Source organism: Chelonia mydas, chromosome 2 (genome assembly GCF_015237465.2).
Source record: "Chelonia mydas isolate rCheMyd1 chromosome 2, rCheMyd1.pri.v2, whole genome shotgun sequence".
NCBI lineage: Eukaryota > Metazoa > Chordata > Testudines > Cheloniidae > Chelonia > Chelonia mydas.
In genome coordinates this window covers 148838911-148865471 of record NC_057850.1, presented here as the reverse complement: position 1 = coordinate 148865471, position 26561 = coordinate 148838911, and the positions used below count along the sequence as shown (strand labels likewise).

Here is a 26561-nt window from a genome sequence, read left to right as displayed (position 1 = left end):
CCCTCTAAACCTTGCCAGTTCTCCGGCGGAGACGGATGCGTGGCGGAAAGGTAAACGCCGAGATAGAGCAGCGGACCCGCGCCCCACCAGATGGCTTGAAGCGTGGGTGGGAGGGAGCTCGCCTGCCGCCAGCCCCCTACCACCAAGCCAGAGCTCTTGACCCAGTTGACCCAGGCGGAGGAGGCTGCCAAGTACACAGCCTGGCAAGCCTCCACCCACGCCAAGTCGCCCGGGTCCTGGACCACGAGGAGTACATCGTCGGCATATGCCGACAGGACCAGCCGCAGCTCCGGCTCCCGTAGCGCCAACCCCGTCAACCTCCTGCGGAGGAGACAGAGGAAGGGCTCGATCGCCAGAGCGTACAGCTGGCCCGAGAGGGGGCACCCCTGCCGTACTCCTCGCCCGAAGCTGACCGGTTCGGTCAGGGTCCAGTTGAGTCTGACCAGACACTCTGCGGAGGCGTACAGCACCTGGAGAAAACCCACAAACTGGGGACCCAAGCCAAACGCTCGCAGAGTGCCCAGAAGATACCCGTGATCCACCCTGTCGAACGCCTTCTCCTGATCCAGGGACAGGAGGGCGAACGACAGACCGTCCCTACACCCGAGTTCCAAAAGGTCCCGGACCAGATACAGGTTGTCGAAGATGGTGCGGCCCGGAACAGTGTACAGGAGTTTGGTAGAAGGCAAATATACTGGCCACTGGATAAACAGTTTTCTGTTTCCTGAGTGACCAGAGCAGGGGATGCCCTAGAGCAATCAGGAACCTGCTAGAACCAATTAAGACAGGCACGCTAATCAAGACACCTGGAGCCAATTAAGAACTTTCTAGAATCAATTATGGCAGGCAGGCTAATCTAGACACCTGGTTTAAAAAGGACCTCCCATCAGTTAGTAGGGGAGTGCGCAAGGAGTAGAGAGTGAGAAGGTGTGCTGCTGGAGGACTGAAGAGGTCAAGCTTGATCAGGCTTCGGGAGGAAGATCCTGCAGTGAGGATAAAGAAGGTGCTGGGAGAGGGCCATGGAGAAGTAGCCCAGGGAGTTGTAGCTGTCACACAGCTAATACAGGGAATATTGTAGGCAGCTGCTATCCACAGGCCCTGGTCTGGAACCCAGTGTAGAGGGTGGGCCCGTGTTCCCCCCCTATCCTCCCAACTCCTGATCGGACACAGGAGGAGTTCACCTGGTCTGTGAGAAACACCAGAAGGGAAGGTCTAAATTGGAAAGGGATCTGGTCTGTCCCTGACCCACTAGGTGGGACACAGAGACTGCAGGGGTTGTTCTATGTTTCCCCTATGCTGGCCAGTGATGAGATTAGCTGAGTGGACGGCAGGTTTGAGCCACTAGCAAAAGTGGCCAAACTGAGGGCTGCTGTGAATCTCTGAGGCAAGCAAATCTGCCAATAAGCGCAGGACCCACCAAGGCAGAGGAGGAACATTGTCACAACAGCTGTGGATAAACCAGTTCTAAAACGGTTCAGAGTCTGCCTAATGTGCTCACTAAGTCACATATCTTGGACTGGGGGAGAGGTCATGATCTGTAATGAAAAATTTAGTTCCCTGTCAGCCCACTCACACCCAAGATAAGTCCTTCCGGGTGCTTCTTTAATGGGACTCTTCAAGATTCATATATATAGTTAGTACACTTGAAGAGGCATTATTGTCCAAAAGGTTATGTTTTATATCCCAGTCAAAATTTACTCTTTCAAGTTAGCTTTGGAAGTACTCATGTGAAATGAGGGCAGAAAGGGTATGGGCAAGGCCCAGAGCCTTATGGATAAAATCTGAGCTGCTTCCAGTATTTACAGGAGAGGTGCTGCCCACATGTCTTGGACTGGGAATAGGTCAGTCCCAGAAAGGACAGCATCAGGTAAGAAATTTTCTATTTAAAGCTATAATATTTGTAACTTGGGTTTAAGTTAAACTGAAAATTAAACTTAGATCTAGCTCCTCCATCCAGTCCACCAGGGCTATCTGTGAATGGTTCCTCAGTTTCCATGGTAGTAGACATTGGGTTTGTGTGACACACATTGATGTGGGTAATGGTATACAAGTAAGATTATTTAATATGTATTTGGAAATGTTTGTTGCAGGCTCGGCACTACATTGCAGAATCTCTCGGTGTGAAATATGCAGAAGGATTTATTCTTGATATGGAAGCAATGTGGACTGAAAGTGACTGTCGAACACCCTTGACTTGCTTTTTATCTATGGGATCTGATCCCACTGAAAATATAGAGCGTCTTGCAAAATCAAAGGTATCTTAAATCGTATTTAGTGGAGCTGCATGAACAGTGGTAAAAATTATTGATGAATATTTTGTTGAATTAGAAATTGAATGTTGATTTGCAGTGAGCTCACCCTTTTTTGTCACTTTTCACATGCATTCATATGAGCACACTTTGGTTCATGCCTGTGTTCTTAGGAAATGGATTTTGGGTCTGTTCTACTTTTCCCAGTCAGTTTGTACAAAGAGACAGCTGTTTCTGTGCCAGAGATCACCATGAGGTATCTAGTTGTAACAAAAAAGCAGTGCTGATGGTGTATATTGTTATCTTTTGTTTGTTCTGTGAACTGATGGCAGTTACAGTTGGAAATAGAACAATGTTTAATTAATCCATCAGGTGAACAGATTTGTGAAAATGTTCCTCGGAAGCCTGGCCGATGTCCTGATGTGGAGGGGTTTTGGGGAACCAGACCCACCTTTCTTAACTAGAACTGTACATACACACGCCATAGTTCCCAATTCATTTGTGTCAGTGACTGCAGTGAATGATGAAAGACAAAAGGAAACTGGAGACCATAACATTCAATACATTTGCATGGTAGATACATGAAAAATTGCTTACCAACAGCACAGCATCATTGGAAAGGGTTGTGGTCCCTTGTATTTATGGTTCAAAATGTAGATATAAACGTGAATTTACCGAGAAGAAATTTTCACCTGAATAATGGATCCCCATTATGCTGCCTGCCTATGAGGATGTATGTGAGACTCTGGCCAAAATTTTCAAATAAAGATGCATAATGTTATAAAAATTGGGTAAGAGTGGCCTGATATTCAAAGTGCTGAGCATCCATAGATCCCATTAGCTTCATTCGAACCTCTGGGTGCTTAGCACCTTTGAAATTCAGGCCACTGTTATTTAGGTGCTTAAATAAGATACAGATTTAAGGGTCTAACTTTAGGAACACAAGTTGGATTACTCTGGGCATGATCCCCATCCCAGAGAATTTACGGTCTAGGAAGCTAACTCACAATCACTGGGTGTGGAAGGGAGGCAGTTGGAGTGAGCTGGGGGATATGGCATAGCTCCATATAGCTCCAATTTTTTATTTTTAAATAGAGGTTGTGAAGACACCCCTGAGACAGGGACTAGGTCTGTATCTTTGTTGGAAGCAGTGCATTTGAAGGGGTAACTTGAAAGAGACAATCTCAAAATTAAAAGCAAAATAAAACCCAAACCTTTTAGTGTGGATCTTCAAGCTACCCTTCTTGTCCCCAGGGATCAGAAGACGCTCTTCCTTGGAGTGTAAAAGATCCTTACTGTGATCTGATGCGGTGTGACATTTTGGGAATCATCCAGACCAGAAAGGGGTTCTGCCACCTCCTGCTCAGTTTCTTTATCCTGTGCAGCTTTGGTCCAGACCCCTGACACCAGTATCCTGCCCCCAAGCACAAGGTTTCACCCTGGCTTCCACCAGCCTAGTTACTCCCTGCAGGATGACACTAACAGGCCGTCCAGTCCTGAGTCTCTCCAAATCCATCCTCCCCATGCTATTAACTACAAGACACTCGGACTTTTCCCCTCTGGTTCACAGCCCCTGGAGGTGTGAAACCAGCCTCCCAGATACAAGCTCCACTCAGTTTGCACACCAGAGACCTGCTTGGGGTAGAAATAAACAAAAGGTTTATGTAATAGAAAAGCCACAGATTCAAAGATGAAATAGTAAGGGAAAGGAAACTTATACAAGTTACACAGAAAATAAACATAAATGTGCATTCTGAGGTGTTTCACTTCCATATTAGATAAAATCCCTTTTCTAATACATTCCCTCTTCTACCTGTTGCTTTTGAACCGTTTCCTAGCATACCCCTTAGGCAGAGGGAGGATCCAGTGTTTCATGGACAGCAACCACCAAGTCACTGTCCTTCAGTTTCTGGATGCCTTTTGTTTCAAACCCCTTCCATTTTAAAAGGGTTCACAATTTTTTTTCCTTCAGACATGGTGACTCTTAGTTGGGGAAATTCTAGCTGGGATGTCTCAGTGTCTTTCCAGTAACTCGAATGGCCCATCATTTGTCTTTTCCTGGGTGGTACAGTGCTAGGTGCGTGTAGCTAGTCTCAACTGGTTGTGGAGGCAGCCCCTCCCTGCCTGTCTGTCCTCCACCCTGAGGGGTGAGGTGGAACTGCACCACAGATTATGAGCACAGTTGTCCATATACACAAATACATAAATTCATAACCACAGCCTGTCTACATATCTCATAATGACCACTAAGTTTAGAACATTACAAGCTTTCATTAAAGACCTTGCTCAGCATATTTTTATAGCACACATGGTATACAATCAGTTGATTCAACTGCTTATTCTTTGGGGTTCAAGCCCCCTGTTCTCCCCTGTCTGGACCCTGATTGTCACAAGGGGGGTCTTGCAGGTGTTGTCCAGAAATTGATTTTTTCAGTACTCTCGGCTGCCTTCGTGATACTTGTGATTCCATGGCCTACTGTTTTGCCAATAATAGCCTCATTCCATCCTCCCTTGCTGCCAGTAATGGCAGGTCTACACTTAAAATGGTGCATCGGAGCAGCTCTCCTGTTGACATAGCGCTGTCTACATAGGGGGTTAAGATTGGTATACCAATGTCACTCAGGGGTGTGGATTTTTCACATGTAGTTATACCGACATAGGTCTGTAGTGCCGACCTAGCCTCAGTCTCTGCTGTAGCCACTTAGAGGAAGACGAGAGATTAATCAGTCTAACCCTCCTGGCTACACGAAGGTGAGAGATCATCCTGCAGCCTCCCTATGCCAGGGATACGCACTCAACCCTGACACAACACAAGGCCTGGGCCTGCCCCAGAAACACCCTGGGGCCCTGCCTCTCTGTGCCAGGTGCACCAGGTGTGGGGCAGGCAGGCTCAACCTGGCAGGATATAAGTGTGGATGGGCTCGGTGTGGTGGGATCCAGGTGTGGGGTGAGAGGATTCTGTGTGGGACAACCTGGGGGCAGGCACCTCAGTGGGGGGTCTAGATGTTGGGGGGAGCTGGATGCACAGAGGCTCGTCGGGGCAGTTCCAGGTGCAGGGGCAATGGGACTCTGCCGGGGCTTCCAGGTGAAAGTGGTTGGGGCTCAGCGGAGGGCTCTGGTGTGGGAGTCTCTGCAGGGGGGTCTGGGTGCTGGAGGACTGGGGCTTGGTGGGGTGGGGGTCTGGGTGCAGCTAATTGGGGGTCAGTAGGATGAGGGTTTGGGTGTGGAGGGTTCAGGGGGGATGCAGGGAGGTGGGGCTCAGGGTGTGCGTTTGAGTGCAGGGAGCTCAGTGGGGGGTGGTTTGGGTGCAGGAGTGAGGGTCTGGAGGCAGGAGGTCTAGGGGCAGGGGTATCCAGATGCAGGGGTTGAGGTTCAATGAGGTGGGGTTCAGGTATGGAGGGCTAGGGGGGTTCTGGGTGTATGGGGTGAGACTTGGTGGGGTGCCTGGGTATGGGAGGTCCAGATGCACGGGGGTTGGGCAGATGGGGGAGCAGCTCCCCGTACAGTGAGCCCTCCCCTGCAGCTGAGGAGCGGTGGGGGCAGGAAGCATGGGAGGATGCTGAGCTTCCTGCAGCTGGGGGAGGTTTCTGGGGGTGGGTCTGACCCAGCCCCAGCCACTCCTTTCAGGGGTAGAGGAAGTCCCGTCTTCTGCCTCCAGCCCAGCTGGGACTAGCAGCTGAGCCCATCTCAGGTTGGGAGCCACTGGCTGGGGTGTCTCCAGCCTTGTGGTGATTTACCTCTCCACTGGCTGCTCCGGGTTCCTGAAATGATGTACCTGTGCAGCTAGGGAGTGGTGCGTGACTGCTCTTGCAGCTTCGCTTTGTTTCCCTGTCAGAAGTCATTTTTCTGCAGGGAAGCAGAGAAATCTGTGGGGGTCATGAATTCTGCACACACTCAGTGGCGCAGAATTCCCCCAGGAGTAAAACTCCACAAGATTTCACTTGCAGAGGTTCTTTCTGATTGCCTCAGGGCAGCAGGGTTGCTCCCACATTAGCGGCAGGGGGTTTGGCCCCCATAAATCCTGGGGCTCTGCTGGTGGCAAGGACATCCATGCACAGAGCTTCACTTCTTATCTTGAGCCACACTTTCCTTTCCTACATTTTTTCCCCAGATAGCTCCTGATTAAACTAAATCCATACTGTCATACAGTAAACATCCCAATAACCAGATCAACATACAGTATTCATAAATCACTACAGAGCTGCTCCAAATCCATCACACCTCCTGAAGATTTTCCACAGCATAAAGGGGTGTGATATACCCTTAGGGTACAACCTAGACTGCAAGACCAATGATTCCCTTTAAACTTTGCAGCCTGGGCTGTCTCTCACAGTGCTTTGCTAGTGACAAACAGCAAACCCCTCCAGGTGCTGTGATCAAGCAGCCATCAACATGTAGAGGCATATGTCCAGCTGAATTGCATGAATGCTCTCTAAGCCACTCATGAATTGTATGCAGGGAGACCCCAGCCTCCAAGTCTTGCACCCCAGTGATGTCCTGTCTTACACTGCTCAAGACCTTCTCTTGAACAGTGCAAGCTCATTAATTAGTTCACCACTTCGTGACAGGAAAGTGGACATGCACCAGCCTTTGTAATCTGAGCAGATTCCCCAACCACTTTAGACAAACTCACTGGTAAGGACAAAACATTAAAATAAGTTTATTAACTACATAAAGATAGATTTTAAGTGATTATAAGTGTTAGGTACAGAGGTCAAAGTTGGTTACATAAGAAATAGAATCACAGTCTAACTTTAACAGACTGAGCAAGATTTGAATCAAACAGCTTTTCTTAGCTCACTGGATGTTCCAGGCACTTTACAGTTCTTAATGCACAGGCTGAATTCCCTTCTCAGCCTGGGACCAATCTCCCTAGTTCAAAGTGTTTGTCTTCCAAACAATCTTCCAGGTATTGAGATGGGGGAGGAGAGAGGCTAAGAGGTGATGTCCTTGACCCTCATTTATACTTTCTCTCCAGGTGCTAGAAAGATCTTTGCTGTGACGTGGGGGGGAGGTAGCCTCCATTGTGTACATACCCTCTCTGAGAGAGTGGGATTCTTTTTGATGAGCCATCAACACGTCTGGCAGGTCCTGATGTAAATCTGTCTTGTCAGTATTAGTTACTCCTTTGTTGCCACTGAAAGGCTAGCTGTGGGCATTTCCCACCTAGCACATATTTCAGTAACAAACATATAGCAATACTTCCTAAGTTATCATACAATGATAGAACCTACAATTCAACAAGATATTAATGTTCAACACATCAAGACTTTTTAAATGATAGCTCACAAGGCATACTTTGTACAAAACATATAATTAAATCACAGTGGTGAATATGGGGGTTCCAGGATGCTGTTTTGAAGTACAGAGTGTCAGAAGGGGAAAACAATAAGCTACTACACACCCTGCTCACAGTAATGTGTGGTACTTTAACTGGAGGGGTGGGGGAGCTGTTACCAGATTTGCCCATTACTTTGGGGTACGCTCTTTTATTTGGGTTATTCTTCTGAGGGGAGGGGGTTCTGTAATTCTGTTAATGTACTGCTTGTGTCCCTTGTGTTTTTATATGGAGCTCTACTTCTCCCTTCTGCAAGTCCCCTCCCAATGGAGCTGTCCTGCAGGACCTATGTTCCCCAGGGCTGGGTTTCTCTAGCCCCAGAATCAGATGAACAGACACACACACACTAACACAGCAAGTCTGAGTGGACTGGGTCAATCAGCACTCTCAAGCTGACCCCTTATATGTCCCTGGACTCAATAAGCTGGGCCAAGCAGCACTTCCAAGCTGCCACCCTCATATGTCCCAGGTTCAGCACTATCCCCACTTTCATATTACAATTGTTCTGGTAGTAACCCACTTGATGAGCAAACCCCACCGTAGTTTTGGGCACTACAGGGATCTTTAGCTTAGGTAAGAGGAGCGTTGCTGCGGAGTAAATAGGGAAGCCAGAAACACTAAAGAGAAAAGTTCAGAGAGAGAGAGGGAGGGAAGCAACCAGCTTAACCATAAAAGTTATTTCTTGAATAACCACACAAGGAGAGCCGAAACAGACATAACAGTTACATTATTAAAGATTACAAAAACTGATCAAACAAGTCACTGTTAAAAAGTTATACCTGAGATAGAAAAGAAAACAGAGAGAGAGAGAGAGAGCTGGGGTCTCACCACTCCATGAAGCGTGAACTGGTCGGGGTTCCCAGGTGATGGTGGTAGCTCAGGGTCCTGAGTGCTGGTTACAGGCAGAGCCCCCAGCACGATCAGTCAGGAGAAGATGAAGTGCCAGTGGAACTGATGCAGAGTTTGAATTCAGGCATCAGAGCACTTACTTGAGTGTGCATAGGAGTTTTTTGTAGGGAAACAACAATGGTTCAAGGGAGAACACTTGATTTGTTTATGGGTAAACTGTTTTCTTTAGGCTAGACAATAGGAACTGATCATTCAGGGGTGGTGTTCCTTCAAGGGAGCTCACAATGCAATTAGGCAGCTTCAGTATTTTGGATATCAATCAAGGGTTCATTACTAGAATTAGTCTGATGACTGCTGAGCTGGGTGTGTGCAGGTGTGGGTTCACTAACATCTGGAGCAGAGATCCCCCATGATGCAGTGTGTCCCTGCTTTTCTGGTCCCAGAGTTCAGTGTGGTTCTTGCCTTGGAATCTCTGTTCTCCATTCTGTATGCTAATAGAGATGCCTCCCTGTCCCATCTTTGATGCAAATGAGGCTAGGGGAGTTGCCTTAATCTTGTCACCCTTGTCAGGAGGGGTTTAGGTGTGTCTCCCACCGCCTTTTCATTGCTTTCTGTAAGTCTTTCTTCTGTCGGCTTTGGTTCAAGCAGAAGACTGGGGTGGGGGTGCCCTTCATGAATCAGACAGACTGGATATTGCGCCCTGGTTCCCCAAGAACACAGAGCTGACTGGTATCAGGGCATCCAGCAGAAAACTGCTGGTTTACATCCAATCCACCCTTCCCTATCCATGTTGCACCACAGAAAGGTTTCCACAGAGTTGTGGGGAAGGGAAGTGCAGCAAAGGTGGGTGTTTCATGGATCCTGCTGCAACCATGTTCATAGAAATAGTTTCCTCTTAGCTTGTGCGGGAGGAGAAGAGGATAGGGGCCTGTTCAGAACCCAGATCTTCAGAGGTGTCAGCTTTAGTGCAGCAGACTGGATCGCCCCCTTACATTTCATTTCTTTGTCTGTTAAGTTCTATAAGCCCCTGTGGTGCTGTAAAAATAATAAGCAACACTAATAATCATTCCTAAGAGATTACAAGATACTTTTTTCTTACAGAATACTCCTTGTCGTGCCATTTCAATGGGTCAGGGCCAGGAGATCCATGCAAGGCGCTTATTAAATCAGTGTATGCAAGATGGAGGATGGCTCCTTCTGCAGAACTGCCACCTGGGCTTGGATTTCCTTAATGAATTATTGGACACCATCGTAACAACAGAATCTATGAACGAGGGTTTCAGGACGTGGATTACTACAGAAGTCCATTCAAAATTTCCTATTAATCTTTTGCAGTCATCTATCAAATTTACTAATGAACCACCTCAAGGTAAAAAAAAATCATCCTGACAGTTGCTGCTTTTACTGATTACTCTATGCTGCTCTATGTTCTTCAGTTCTCCCTGTTCTTCAGTTCTTCAGTTCTCCGTGTTCTTCAGTTAACTAAATGCAACCCTGTGTGAATCAATTTCATTATGCATGAAGCATTAAACTGTTTTTGTGAAGATTTTCATTGTTCATTTTGTAACACAGACTATTGGCGATCTTGTTGTTTCAGTATATAATAAATTGTGAAGAATATTAGGCCAAAATCTGCAATTAGTGCTAAAAATTGATGCCTAAGTGTAGATTTTGGAGCCTAAATAAGTGGCTTGAATATCAACAGGAGCTGTGGTGCTCAGCACTTTTGCAATCAGGCTATGTACATAGATGCTTAAAAATAAATTTAGGCGCCTAACTTTTGGCATCCAAGACTGCCAGAATTTTCAATAATATACAGATGCTGTTTCTCATAATGAAATATTTTCCAACGAATGGATGGCTGTGGAACTTGAGGCTTGTAACAAGTTTAGTATCTTGCTGGAAACACAGATCATAAGTATTTACCACCATTTAGTCCTGGGATATTTAAGTTTCCAGGGTATTTACGTTCATTAGAATTTACCCTCCTGATTTAGAATGGTGTTTTCATTAGAGAACAAAATTATGTTCCTGTTTACAGAAATCTTTATGGTAAGGTAGAACCCCTTCCTGCTCTGAACTGAAACTACACATATTGGGCCGGAGTGTTTCCACATAGACACGTGCAAGGAGGTTTCCTGCAGCCATGGATCTTCCCTCTCTGCCTGGAAGGGGCGCTTCAACCCATCCACAACACTGTTCCCCTCCTTACACCCTGTAGAGGCTCTGTGTGGTTCAGGGTCTTCTGTGGGAAGAGGTTGTATTCAGGCAGGCAGGGGGAAGGGTCAACAGGAAAGGGCTAGCAGGACAGACATTATCCCCCACTCTAGCTCCACAAAAATTACACTGACAAGTTAACATAGCCCCAGGCCTCATTCACTTTTCTGCAGATCCTACCCAGGGTCTGTGGCAGCTGATGTGGCTGGGGTTAGTCCTTGGAAGCACGGCTCCAAAGCCAGTGTGCTGACTGGAATCTGGGTGTCACAGGAGGACCAGTGGCCAGAGCTGCTGCAGGGGCACATGTTGACCCCAGTGGCTTTTACCTTTTGGGGGGACAGACAATTTGGGGTGATCATCACCAGAGAGATAATCTGAGAGGGGTCAATCTGGCTCACAGCATCTCATCCAAATTTTTCTGTTCCTGGGGTTTGGATGTACTGGTATTTCAAATAATAACAAGAATAAAATCATAAACCTCAGTGTGAACTTTCTTCCTAAGCTTGGCTGTCACCAGAGGTTTCCTGCCATAGATCCAAGTTTCATCTACCCAAAGAGTCACTTGCCCCTTCCTTATGTGGAAGCCACACCTGCCAGACTGAGTCAACTCAGCAGGAATCAGCCAGGATCCCCCTTCTGGGTCCCAACCCTGACTAACAGGAAGCACTCTACGTTTGTTGTAGGAGATGATATTATTCCTAAATATGCATTTTTCTGTGTGTCTTTCTCTGCTAAGAATGAGGGACTGATCTATGCTGAAAGATGGAAAGAGATTTTTATATACAAATGTTCACATGTCAAAACAGGAATTTTCACAAGAATTTGCAAATTTGAAGGGCTAATGTTTGTCACTGAATCTGAGTTTTCTTACCATAACTGGTGACATTGCACTCTGTAACAAATCTCAGATTTCTTTATATTTGTCTCAAGGCAACAGTTACCATTTTCACACACCTTTTTTTGCCCTCAAAAATATCCTTTTGTTTCTTCAGAAAACACAAAGTAATAAATAAATTGAAGGCTAACTCTCTTGCTTCTCATAAATTTGGCAACTTTTAATATAATTTTACTTTGGTGCATAGGTGCTGGAACAATTTGTATAGTGTGGGTGCTGAAAGCCATTGAACAAAACTGTAACCCCTAAATATAATGGAAATCACTTCAAGCCAGGGAGTGCTGCCACACCTCTAGCACCCCTATTTCCAGAACCTGTGCTTTAGTGTAGATTTTTTCATACTGCCGTACTTTGCAATTCCATTATCTCTAACCTCCTTTGTGCTGAAAAGGACACTGGCACAAATTAACCAAGCAAAGGGAAAGAGCAGAGAGGAACAGCTGGAGTAGTGCAGCTGCTGGGGAAGGTGAATGTCTCCTGAATGTGTGTATAGAGAATCAGACTGAAAGTGTGTATAGAGAATCAGACTGAGAATGAGGATTCTTTTGGCATCATCACATCATATGTCACATGGATGTTTTCCTCCCCAGTGTATATACAATGATTAATGTTAGTTTTGTTTTGCAGATCAGTTTGTTTCCATGGTTCATTTGCATGTGGCTAAGAGAATATGAAGTGTAGAGGTGTGCATGTAGTATATGAAATCCTATAGGACTTTTCCTTACACTGTTGCTATTGAGTTCCTGCTTTTCACTAGATTGCTTTATTAAAAAAACAGAAAACACGTCATTAAGCTATAGTGAAGATCTCGAGAGAGCTGCCTGTTGCAGCCTATTTGCTAAGGTGAATTTTTTCAGCATTACATCCCTTTTCAAACCTCAGCTTCTCACTCAGGACCAGACTCTGCCTTTCAGACCAAGGTATGTGTGGAGGCAGTGCAGAGGCTTATCACTCGAATGAGCCTCTCTTAAGCCATGGTCATGCTTTGTCTCTGAGAGGATTGCATCACAGGGGCACTAACAACAGGCAGTCCCTATGCTCAGGAGAGTGCATGAATGGCAACCGTGGCTGATCTCTGCACTGGAGACAGGGAGGCAAGGTTGAGGAAAGACTATTTATGCTTTCTCCACTTTGCACACATGTGCAACAGCCAACTACAGTCTGGCTCTTGGTGTTTTAGGGACGAAGTCAGTCCTCTATTGAGAGACATGCAGGAAGCAGAGTAGAGTTTTGTCAACCATGTGTGGGTACCCAACGGCATTTTGCTAGCACAGGGAAGGATCTTTCAGGGGAGTGCACAAGAGGCTTACCCCTTAGTTTTCCTTTAAAGAAGCCACTTGCCTAATGCCCGCTGCTGGGATAAGATGGGAAAGGAGCTGACCAGACCTTGTCAGTGGTAGGAAGCTGTTGTCAAACCTAGGCTTCTTTGAGTGCTAGATTGCAATGCTTGCAATTCTCTAGGCCTTTTTTTTCAACTACCATAGCACCGTGCAACAGTTTGCCTTTCATTTATATGTAGGTGTTGCAGCTTGTTTCAATTATTGAAGTCAGTGGGAGCTTGAGAATATGTATCCAAGGTCAAATTTGATCCCTCAGTCATTTAAGCCTCTTATTTCACTATTTAACTTTCTGGTGAGTTAGTAAGAATTCTAAATGTGCTTTGCTTCTGATCTGTCTGAAAGACAGCGTGGTTTGATTTATGGAGTAATCCCAGATATTTTCACTCACAAGGGCAGTTACCCAAGTTTCTGGTTTAGGTTCTTTTTTGTTGTTTTAAATATATTGCATCTTTTTTAGAGCATTTGTCTGTATTCAGATGACATCCTCGTTCTTTTATAAGACAGGTTGTAGCCAGTCTGCAATTTGATTTTAACAATATTCAGAGATGTGTTATGGATAATGATTTAATTTTGAGTAGAATGTAAACTGTTTTAATGTTGTTCAGATCTTGTCCCAGATTGCCTGCACACTGTGCTGTTAAATACTGTGGTTTGATAATTTTGTCTTGATTCTTTTGATTCTCTTTTAATACCTTTAGAATATATTTTGGAAAAGTTGTAAAGCATGGCAGATGACACTGGTGTTTTTTTCTGTGTCATAGAAAGGAAGTTTTCAAGTTTTATCAGTCTAGGACTTGGCCATTTATTTCACTGTATTTGAAACCTGCCTTTAAAAATTCATGCTACAGTATTTCTGGCCCTTTCATAGAATCATAGAATATCAGGGTTGGAAGGGACCTCAGGAGCTCATCTAGTCCAACCCCCTGCTCAAAGCAGGACCGATCCCCAATTAAATCATCCCAGCCAGGGCTTTGTCAAGCCTGACCTTAAAAATATCTAAGGAAGGAGATTCCACCACCTCCCTAGGTAACGCATTCCAGTGTTTCACCACCCTCCTAGTGAAAAAGTTTTTCCTAATATCCAACCTAAATCTCCCCCACTGCAACTTGAGACCATTACTCCTTGTTGTGTCATCTGCTACCACTGAGAACAGTCTAGAGCCATCCTCTTTGGAACCCCTTTTCAGGTAGTTGAAAGCAGCTATCAAATCCCCCCTCATTCTTCTCTTCCGCAGACTAAACATCCCCAGTTCCCTCAGCCTCTCCTCCTAACTCATGTGTTCCAGTCTCCTAATCATTTTTGTTGCCCTCCGCTGGACTCTTTCCAATTTTTCCACATCCTTCTTGTAATGTGGGGCCCAAAACTGGACACAGTACTCCAGATGAGGCCTCACCAATGTCGAATAGAGGGGAACAATCACGTCCCTCAATCTTCTGGCAATGCCCTTACTTACACATCCCAAAATGCCATTGGCCTTCTTGGCAACAAGGGCACACTGTTGACTCATATCCAGCTTCTCGTCCACTGTAAACCCTAGGTCCTTTTCTGCAGAACTGCTGCCGAGCCATTCGGTCCCTAGTCTGTAGCGGTGCATTGGATTCTTCCATCCTAAGTGCAGGACTCTGCACTTGTCCTGGTTGAACTTCATCAGATTTCTTTTGGCCCAATCCTCCAATTTGTCTAGGTCCCTCTGTATCCTATCCCTACCCTCCAGTGTATCTACCACTCCTCCCAGTTTAGTGTCATCTGCAAACTTGCTGAGGGTGCAATCCACACCATCCTCCAGATCATTTATGAAGATATTGAACAAAACCGGCCCCAGGACCGACCCTTGGGGCACTCCACTTGATACCGGCTGCCAACTAGACACGGAGCCATTGATCACTACCCTTTGAGCCTGACAATCTAGCCAGCTTTCTATCCACCTTATAGTCCATTCATCCAGCCCATACTTCTTTAACTTGCTGGCAAGAATACTGTGGGAGACCGTATCAAAAGCTTTGCTAAAGTCAAGGAACAACACGTCCACTGCTTTCCCTTCATCCACAGAGCCAGTTATCTCGTCATAGAAGGCAATTAGATTAGTCAAGCATGACTTGCCCTTGGTGAAACCATGCTGACTGTTCCTGATCACTTTCCTCTCCTCTAAGTGCTTCAGAATTGATTCCTTGAGGACCTGCTCCATGATTTTTCCAGGGACTGAGGTGAGGCTGACTGGCCTGTAGTTCCCAGGATCCTCCTTCTTCCCTTTTTTAAAGATGCGTACTACATTAGCCTTTTTCCAGTCATCTGGGACTTCCCCCGAGTGCCATGAGTTTTCAAAGATAATGGCCAATGACTCTGCAATCACATCCGCCAACTCCTTTAGCACTCTCGGATGCAACGCATCCGGCCCCATGGACTTGTGCACATCCAGCTTTTCTAAATAGTCCCAAACTACTTCTTTCTTCACAGAGGGCTGGTGGAGATTTGTGTTAGGAGACTTGTACAGATTTGTGTTAGGAAGCCCAGTGAACAAATGCGGATACCTTAGTACAACATCCAAACACAGTGGCTGGATTCTCATCTCATCAGTTAGGTGCTGATGTAAATGGCCTTTTGTGTGCCTATATGCCAAATGTGGGATTTTGACACCCTGTTAAGGCCCGGGGGTGAAATCAAAGTCAAAGGAAATTTCACCACTGTCTTCAGTAAGGCCAGGATTTCACCTTGTCTTTGAAAATTGGAACCACAGACCCTTTTTAATATGTATCATTGTATTTCATAAGACATGGTGGATGGCTTTCTTGGTTAGCAGAATATATATAACTGTATATTTAACTTTTGTATGTATTTATATATCTACAGTCATCGCTAATATTTAGAATCAGATTAAATATGAACAATTGTTTCAAGATTCCTGAGCTTAATTTAGGTTTGGAGCATCATCATTTATCTGAAATTAGGCTGCAAAGTTTTGGGACTCTCTTCCATTGCTTAACAAGATTGGCAACATCAAAGAAGTATTTATACTTGTGCAGTCCAAGTGGCAGAAAGTTGTACTGGAATGCTCTTAATATCAGCCTAGTGCATGATTGCTGTAGGCCAGAGAACGTGCAATTATAACAAGACTTGGAACTCATGTAGCCCTTTTCATTCATTGATATCAAAATGCCATACAGTGGTGAGTAAATAGCACTATTCCTGTTTAATCATTGGGTAAATTGAGGTGCGGAGAAGTTAAGTGATTTGCCCAAGGTCACACAGTAGGTCAGTGACAAAGCTGAGAACAGAACTTAGCTCTGCGGACTCCCAGGCCTAAGCCTGAGCAAGTGCACCTCGCTGCTTTGCTTAGATTGTGGCATCACTGCTCCTACCCAAAGATGACCTTTGTTTCATTTAATTCAGAAGGTCACACTTTAAATATTTTAAATAAAAAAAAACCCACTTTTTGTGATATACTAAATAATATGTTAAGTTATTACATAAAAACAAAAGCCATGATGATGAGGGGCTTTACAATGGTTCTTTATAGACCATTAAAAATGATCAATCCCTCCTCCAAACAGAAAAAAAAATTGTATGTGGGCAAATTCATATTTTGGGATGGTAACGTTTAAAGTGTTAGAATTAGAAATGGGCTTTCCCTCCAAAATTTAGACTAGGATCCTGGTTTCAAACACTCCAAGTTTGCAATGTAGGGTCAGCCCATTTTAAAAATAGAGGGGGTTTTTTTAAAAAAAAATTCTGCTCTGGAGCTGTGTTTGAATTTTTGACACTCTCACATTTTAGATCCAATGTTTTGGTTTAAGCCTGTCCCTATAAGCATATCTAAAATGTAATTTGACTGATAGTGTATCAAAATGAATAAACAGTTCAGTGATTCAGAATATAGAAAAAATGATACTCTGTGTTGGGATAATCATTTCTCATAGAAGGCCATCTGTTACAACAGACCTAAATCAATCTTAAAATGCCAAGATATGGATGCTATACCTTTTTTTACTAATACAGTGTGATTTTTATTTTATTTATTTATTTTTTAGGTGTAAAGGCTGGTTTAAAGCGGACATACTCTGCTATTACTCAGGAACAGCTGGAAGTGAGCAATATGCCACAGTGGAAACCATTGTTATATGCTGTGGCATTTCTACATACAACTGTTCAGGTTATTAATTAACTGTCTTACAATTACACTAAAAAACCATATTTCATAAATGAGAATATAATTAAGAACTTGAAAGCTGTGTTAAATATAAATAATGTGGTGGGCAAAATTGGACATGTAAAATGAGAACAGCCAAAAGATGTCACCCATACCCTAAACTGAAACATACCCCCAATACTGAACTTACCTGCCCACACTGATCATATCCCTCCATCAGGAGACACCTGAGAGGAAAATGGATAATATACACCTTCATCCTCCATGAAAGATCTTTTCAGAAATTAATCAGGTGGCTGTCATTGAACTTTTTAAGAACAATTATAAAAATATTTCTATCCAGTCATTTGTAATACCTGCTCCTTTGCCTCTCCCTGTGGGTTATATTAAAAAAATAAGATTTCAGCTAATTAATTCTGGGGCTGATTTTGTTCTCACACTAGTGTAAATCAAGAATAGTTTTATTGAAGTCAGTGGAGTAAACACAGTTAGAATCAAGCTCAGTGTCCCTTTAATTTCTATTGATGGTTAGTGGATTATTGCATTTTGAAGTGAGCTGTAGCTCACGAAAGCTTATGCTCAAATAAATTTGTTAGTCTCTAAGGTGCCACAGGTACTCCTTTTCTTTTTGCGAATACAGACTAACACGGCTGCTACTCTGAAACCTGCATTTTAAGTATATTTCACAAATTCTTTTGCACGTAGAATTTCTGTTACTAAACTTCACCCTTTTAAACATCTCCCTCCATTAGGAAAGACGAAAGTTTGGTCCGTTGGGCTGGAACATCCCTTATGAATTTAACCAAGCAGACTTTGCAGCCAGTGTGCAGTTTATTCAGAATCATTTGGATGCGGTTGACATTAAGCGTGGGGTGAACTGGAGCTGTGTTCGCTATATGCTTGGAGAAGTACAGTATGGTGGCCGTGTAACAGACGACCTTGACAAAATGTTGCTAAATACATTTGCCAGAGTGTGGTTTGGAGAAAGTATGTTTACTGACAAATTTTGCTTCTACAAAGCTTACATTATTCCAAAAGGCAAGACAGTTGAAGACTATCTCCAGCACATAGAGCAGCTGCCAATGGTCGATACACCTGAGGTAAAAATGTTTTAAGTTTTAAAGCATTAAGAGAGTTATACTAATTAAAGTGCTAGACTTTTCTAATCATCCATATATGGAACAGGGCAGAGCTCAGATAACAGACGTTATGAAAATGAAAACAATTGTTCTCACGTAACAAGCCAGTGTTATCATCTGGGCCTGTTCCATTTTGAGAACAGGAAGTTGTTAGTTGAAGTTGAAATAAAAATGGATGCTCTTGACTTCTGTATCACTGTTATTAACTGTTCATAATGCATATACTATGAGATTTACAAATGCCTCTGAAGAGAACATGTATTGGAATTAAAATGCACCGAATATACAGACTTGTTTCTGAGACTATTTAATCCACCACCACCAGGTGCTAGGTAATAACGTGAAAGGACTCCGTACTTGTAAAATTGAACTGTCTCGTTATTAAGAGAACTGTTTGCAGAGATCCTGCAACTGCAGTAAGGATCCTAGCCATGTGCACACAGATTGGTTTTCTGCTGCCTCCTCCAAACTCTTTCCTCCTGCAACCTGGGCTCCTCCCTCCAAGTTGCATGCAGGTTGCTGCAGGGATTGATCCATGAATGCCTTGTGTGCACTGGTGTTTTTTTATGCTAGTGTAGCTGCGCTGAGATAGCTACACTGGCGCAAATCTCTAGTGTAATTGTACTGTACCACTGTAAAAGGTGACTTGCACCAGTGTGGCTTTCTCCTGTTTGAAAATGAGGTAAAATTAGTGTAGGCACAGTGCAACGTGACTACAGTAATGGCTCAGACCAGTGCAGTTTACCCCGTGCAAAAAGCCCATTGTAGGCAAAGCCTGAATTTTACTTTGTAGTGGTATAATCCAGAACTGAAGGTTCCTCTTCTAATTCCAAGAAAGGAAACCACAGAGGTACTTCCAAACATACAGAATGGACTATCGGGATTCTGCAAAAGAGCTGCAAAAATAGATGACATCATCTGAGTTCTTGAAGGGAGAGAAGCAACTGTGGAAAAGCGCTGGATAAAATATCTCTCTAAAGATACTTGGTCAGATCCCCTAGCTCCATTGATTTTGGGTGAGATTCTGACCCACCATCTGTCCAGGATTCTCATTTCTGGGTCTCAGCTTCTTAATGCAACTCCCTTAGCTATTAAGGTTTTGGAGCCTTAAGGCAGCAATAGCAGGGTAAGTGCAAGCCAGACTCCCTACTGGCTGATGTGCACCTTCCCTGGCTGAGTGTAAATGCTGCTCTCCCAACATTCCAGTGGATCCATTTTGATCATAGTCAGTGAAGCAGGTCACCACAGGAACTGCATCCCATCTGCTTCAGCTCTTTCCCAGATCTCAGTTCCGGCTCCTGCAGCTGCTTTTCGTCAGTGTTTTGAAGCCTGCTTCAGAATTTGGGGGCTTATTTTCTCAGTATTTTGTTGCCTGCCAATCCAGATTTGTGGGGTTTTTTTTATATACGGGAGTTCTGCCTTTCACTTCAATGGTGTAGGATCGAACCCTGAATATGCAAAGATCTCTTTCTCCTTCAAAAGACTGACCCAGATTCTCACAGGTCATGAGGAAAGTGACAACTTCCTTCTGTCACTCCAAGCTCCTTCTGAATTGCTGTTGGAAACCCCTGACCTTTTAAGCTCAGTCTTCTCTGATCCAAGAAGGATATTGTATTAGTCAAGACAGTATAATTTTTGTTTCCTCCTATCTCCATTTTTGGTTAAGAAAGACAGATTGAATAAATCTGACTGCTGTATCATTGCTCCTTTGATGAAATTCAACCTTTGCATTAGTAAATCAGAATAAACACTGTCTTCTGAAGAGAGCTATTGAATTCAAAAATCCCTTTGAAATGCACTTAGATTTCAGACAGGAGGGTGTGGAGTGTTTACGGCCGGATTTGAAACTCAATAGTCAGTTGAAAAACTAAGGGGTACAGTTCTGGATTCCTTATGCATCCAAAACACCCTTTAAATTGAGTTTCTAGATTAGTGTCCAGGAGGATTAAGGACACTGAACTGCCCCAGGATAATACGATTTTTCTGTTTTTTCTTTATTCTCCCATGCATGCACAAAGATGCACACAAGACCAAATTCATCCCTGGAGTAACTTCACTAACTTCAGTGAAGTTACTCCAGGGATGAATCTAGCCCTCAGTTTAGGACTATAATTTACATACACAAAGGGAGACATTTTCTCTTGTTTTGAACTAGGACAGAGGCATTGCTACAACTTCACTCTAGCAAAAATGAAGCTTTTCTGTTTTTAAAATGATAAAGATGATATGGTTCCTGCCAGCCATATCCTAATTCCTTTGCCCGGAGAAAATCTCACTCTCTTCAACAAAAGAGATCAAAAAATCATGAACATCTTTAATCTCCAAATGCTTTATTTTATTCCATGATAGTCAATACAGGTGTAATACTGTGCATTGACTCTTTCACATATTTCTAAATACGCAGGTTGTATTAACTTTACAAGTTCTATCTGTGAAATATGTTTTAAATTCTACTTGGAGCCTAATTCAGTGGGAATTGTGTGCATACACTGTGTCTGCAAGTAGAACTGGATCTATAACAATAACACTTTCAGGGCCAGATTCCCAGGTGGTTTAAACTGGTGCAGCTCCATTTACTTTGATGCACTTACACCAGCTGAAGATCTGACTGAATTTTTAAAGTTGCAAGCATAACAATATTAAATTTAATCGTTTTATGCCTTTTATTCTTAGAGTAATTTTACTGATAATTAAACGTGTCTTGTGTATATGAAATGAGCTGATGTCCACAGTCCAGTTCCTGGTGGACAAGAATCACCATCCAAATGGACAGTTAAAGACTTACTGATAGTCTCAGCAGAGAATACGAAGATTGAATAAGCATGAAGTCTGAACTGTTGTTATCTTCTATGGTTGCTGTTTTTAGGTCAGGACTGAAGCAGGGGAGGGCATAGGTCACTGCTCATGTTATACCTCTTTCAGACTAAATAAAAGAATCAAGTCTTCACAGCCAGGGGAAAAAGACTTAAAACCAGAAAGACATAACACATCCAGAATATATCTCTGTTCATAACATCTGTATGGGTGCTTTTAAATATATATACAGTTTGGGTTTTGTTTTTTATTGTCCATGTTTTAGAACCTAATCCACCAGTATCTCTCCTAACAATTAAATTAGAGAAAAGAGAAAATTAAAAAGAAAGACAACTTGGGGGTGGGGAGTCAGAAATGGAAAATGATGGAAAAGTAATGATAAAGGAAACATCATAATTACTAATATTTATGACTTGTACAATACCATACATGTGCATATCTTTCACATGACTAAGATACGGAAGTAGTCAGTACTGTAGTCACTAGTAACTGTTCTGTTAAAATTAATAGGTCAAGGAAAGCATTTTCTGAAACAAATGGATAAGGTGATTTGGCTGGTTTTAGGGGGTGCACATTCATTCATAGCTTACGTTAGAGTTTTTTTGTATAACTTGATCCAGATGCTTAGCTAGTTTAGATCAGTGTAACCCCATTAACCTTAATGAGGCTATGCTGATTTACACTATCTAAGGATCTGCTCCCTTGTCTTTTTCTTTTGTGTAGACTATTAACTGATATATATTTTAAAAAATCAATATAGTGTATTAACAAGAGCACTCTATTTTTTTTAGACATAATTCTTCATTTTTTTCTTATTGTGTCCTTTTTTTATCTTAAGGTGTTTGGACTTCACCCTAATGCAGACATAACTTATCAGACTAATATGGCTAATGAGACATTAAGCACAATAGTTAGCATTCAGCCTAAAGACAGTAGCAGTGGAGGAGGGGAAACCAGAGAAGCAATGGTACAGCGTCTTGCTGATGAGATGCTGGAGAAGTTGCCACCAGACTACATCCCTCATGAGGTACAAATATATACAGCAAGACACTGCTGCATAGATACATATGAATTATTATATATGCCATTCATGTGGAAACACTTCTCTGTGCAACTTTTAAAGTATTTTAATTAATGAAATAACTCACACTTTATTAAAAGTATAAGTGTTCTGGTTTATTATCTACAATGTATATACATCAAAAAGTTACATATGAAGAAATAATGGTTAGTTACATAGTATTTAAACACTAACATGACATGCTGTCTGGAAGTGGTGGTGAGTCTTGCATTAGTGTTCGAATAAAAGAAAGTGGATATTATTGTTATTTTATTTTATTACATTAACATTTGTCAAAGGTGCGGATGGCTCTTTAGGCGGCAAGCAAAAGCAGGATCACATACCAAATATGCTTGCCAGAGTTGCAGGTGACTAATGGTGACATAAATGCAGGGTAGAGCTCTGCAGAGCTTTAATAATCTAGATGAGTTTTAAATTATCGAGGAAGCGGATGTGGTATGAGTGGAGAGACATGAAAAGAGCTGGAGCAGCAAGCAAGGAAGAAGAGCTTGGAGATAACAGTTTGGATAGTCTGTAAAGAAGGGAAATATGTTTCAGGAAGATCAGCGAGAGATTGTGTTGGTTAAGGCATGGCCAAGAACTCTGGCAGGGGAAATAGACAGGAAGGGACAGATTCTAGACATGCTGTGAATGAAGCAGCAACAGAGTTTAGCAACAACTGAATATATTGGTATTTCTTCCTACTCACTGGATACTTGGTTGTGTTACCAGATTCCCAAAGACTCCCACTTTTCAGTACAGAAGAAGACAAACATCTAATTGAGTAATAAAATGAAAGTAGAAACCGCAAACTATGCATGAGCTATGGCAGAATGTTCATCTCTGGTATAATCTGAAAGCTTAGAACAAAGCAAGAGTCTCTGATAGAGCCCCTGTCTTCTTCCTTATCCATCTGGGGCAGCTACCTGATCTGAGCTCACTGACTATCAGAACAAACTGACCCATTTTCCCCATGGTGTATGCCTCTTCATACATTGATGGTCTCCTGTAGCCCTTCAGATAAGTAGAACATCACTCATAAAAACAGAATTTAAAATATCTCCAAATAATACTGTGACACAACACCCCATATTCATCCCAGTAATAATATTATGATACAATTATGGCATACTTATGGTGCATTTTGTACAAGATGCGTCATGTAAGGTGTCATTGGAAAAGTTATGATTTGTTGAATATGATTATCCTATTTGTATGCATGTATAATTTTTGTATCTAAAATTATGAATATTGACTATGTATCTATATTTCAAATGTAGTTACACCTGGGTGATGCCCACTGGGCAAGAAGCTTCCAGTCTAGATAGTTGGCTGTGAAGGGCCTACTCAGAGTAAAGGGCCATTAGGAAAAATGATAGGCCTTAGGAGAAGCTTATCCTCTACCTGGTGAGCCTTCCTGAGAACGCTTCAGACAGTCTGTAAGTAATGGCTGCTATGACTCAGCAGGGCATGCAAGGGCATGTGACCAGACCACATGACACTGATCTCCATTTTGGGTACCTGTATTTTTCCACAAACTGGCTGGGAACTGTTTTTAGAGCAAAGGGTTCCTGCCATATGTTAAAGCTATATAAGGCAGGGAGTGACCTCATCTGTGGTTCTTCACTCCCCCACAACTCAACACCTAAGAGAAGCTCGAAAGGAAAAGGACTTGGAACGGGGGTGGGAGCCCAAGCTGTAAAGCAAGTGCAGCTGGTGCCTTGAGAATCTGCAAGCCTGCTTGTATCATCAGTCAGGGTGAGAAATTGCTAATTCATATCCAATCTTTCTAGTATTTTAGACTTAGTTTGTGGTTTTGTTTAAACATAAAACACATTCTTCATGTTGCAGGGGTAGACATATTAATGAGCTTACAGTGTACAGATCTCTGTGCAGTGCAAGATGGTATAATTTTGGTTTTATACTCCAGAGTGGGGTGCATGCCTCCGGAGCTGGAAAACTGGCTGGTGTCTACTGTTTGCAATCAGGTAGCCCAGTTTGGGTGGATGTCACCACCTGCTGTTGTGTTGGGGGATAACAGGGCCTGGGTTGAGGCTGGATGTGTCCCCAACCTAGCTGTGTGTCTTAGAAGGATGCCGCAGTTCCCACAGCTCCCAGACTGCACCCCAAGGGTGACAACCCGTCACAAAAACAACTTTAAACACTTTATGAGATTACATCAAAACAAGTGACAAACAATTGAAACTGTCTTGCACACCCTAAGATCCCCTTTAGTTTTCCCATTTCACATACAGAAGAAACCGGAGAGTTCTGTTGCTTCCAAGCCTCCTCACTCAGGGACTTACATAACAGATAACAAAGAGTTCTTCTTCAAGGAGTGTCCCTGTGGGTGCTCCACTTTTGGTGTCTTGGTGCCCTGCGCTTGTAATCGGAGATTTGTAGTAGCAGTGCCCTGATTGGCTGTGCATGCGCAGCAGCCATCTCGCGCCACTCCAAGCAGGTACCTAGCATGCGCAGCCAACCGACCCCCAGTTCCTTTTTACCGCCCTTGGCTTGAGTCAGAGCGACAGCAGCACCCCTTCAACTCCATAGATAGATCATGTTCCTGCCTTTTTTCTTGTATCCTCTCAATTCTAGTTAACTTCAGTTAACATTACTTTTAATTTCCTCCATATTAAAAAAAAATTAGTGTAGTTTTCCCCCACTCGCCACCCGGCGGGCCTCCACCAACAACGACTGCTTTAAAATGGGCTACCCCGTTTTTCTCCAGAGCTGGACCTCCCTCAGGCATGCCTGGTTCTCCTGGATTTAACAATGCCTGACCTGCAGGTTATTGATACCAGTTTCAGATGGCCGTGCTCAGTGCATCCGCTGTCTCGAAGAGACCCAATTCCCCAAAAGTGTCCTCATTGTAAAAAACTGAAGGCCAGGGACCTCCAACTTAAGTCACTCATGATGAAGAAATCCCTCAGGCCAGCCTCCGACCCAGAGACCAGGACGCCTCTTGACCAACAGTCGCCAGCAGCCTCAGACAAGGGCTGCACTACCAAGACTGCTTCTAAGGACTCTGTCTCCAAAAAGGTGACCAAACACCAGTCTCAGTCATCGCCACAGCAAGATCTGCCTAAAAAGAAATGGTGTCCTGGCGAAAAATCTTCCCCGGTACTGACGGCACCAAGAGCCCCGGTACCAAGACTTCCCGAGGAGCCAAGGACTGGTATGGGCAGGCTCTCAGGCAGGTGCATGATCTAAAGTCAAGCTCCTCAGCTCAGCACCGACCGTGCCGAAGAACATCCCAACACTGACCAGTGTAATGGCACCACCTGCTGCACACACGCAGCTCAGTAAGACCTTGGCACTGATAGTTCTGACCCTTTCCTCTCAGACTGCGCTGCCATCCCTGGCACCGAGCTTTCTGGTACCGCAACTTTTCACCAGACAGGCGTACCTGGCAGTTTCTTCTATGCCAGGGATCCCCCTATTCGGTACCGATGGTAGCCCAGTGAGGCGCGGACTAAACCAGATCATTACCCCTGGGGTTTCAGCGCCACCTCAATCCAGTGATGATGAGGAGGAGGTTGACTCAGGACTGTACACCCCTGGCCACTCCGCTCCTAAAGCTGGACCCTCATATCACCAGTAACTGGTAGACACGCGAGCCTGTCAACCCCCATCCTGGCTGCCACCTCCTATGGCCCTCCCATCCAACTGGCCATACTGGGACCCATGGGCCATTTATAGGGCCCAGAACATTAGAGCACCTAACCCACTGGTCACCAAAACACCCCGCTCTCCCGCATCAATGGACCCAGCACCTTCAGAGGCCCGGATGAGGAGACTGACGAGCAGGCAGACGCACCTGAAGGAGACACCTTGCCACCTACACATATCTCATCCAGATGAAACAATCATGCCACCACCCTCCGCATCGGGGGATGACTTCAAGTCCTTTCAGGATCTTTTCAAGAGGGTAGCAGACTCCCTCAACGTCGCCTTGTCTGAGATCCCTGAGACCCAACATAAGCTCACTGACATTCTCCAGGCATCCCCATCAGCAAAAATAGAACTGATTATTAACATTGCCATAATGGACCTTGCAAAAACCATCTGGCAGATGCCAGCCACGGCCCCTCCTTTCTGCAAAAGGTCGGACAAAAAATATTATGTGCCGGCAAAAGGGCCTGAATTTCTCTTCACCCACCCCACTCCTAATTCACTGGTCATGGAGGCAGTAAATCAGAGGGGCAAATGGCAACCATCTAGATCCACCCCTTATGACAAGGACAGGAAGAGGCTATACCTCTTTGGCCACAAAGCCTATTTTTCCGCCACCTTGCAATTCCGCATCACGAATTAATCTGCACTGCTTGCAGAATACACACACAAAACCTGTTTTCTACAATGTCATCTTCTATTGAAAATCTTTTATTGAAAATATAAGAGGACAAGAGAAGCGTGTAAGTCCAACATCTCCGAAGGGTCTCTCATCGCAAGGACTGCCCTCCACGCCTCTCTCAATTCCGCAGACACAGCAGCATGCTCCATTGCGACCTCC

The 26561-nt window shown here is 44.0% G+C and overlaps 1 protein-coding gene across 1 annotated transcript in view; it reads left to right on the top strand.

Moving 5' to 3' along the window:
• The window catches only part of LOC102935007 (dynein axonemal heavy chain 5), a 275261-nt gene that overhangs the window by 206891 nt on the left and 41809 nt on the right, over window positions 1–26561 (top strand). The window contains 5 exon segments of the mRNA XM_043540319.1: window positions 2091–2255; window positions 9538–9805; window positions 16914–17035; window positions 17785–18132; window positions 21824–22012. Coding sequence (XP_043396254.1) covers window positions 2091–2255; window positions 9538–9805; window positions 16914–17035; window positions 17785–18132; window positions 21824–22012 — 1092 coding nt within the window.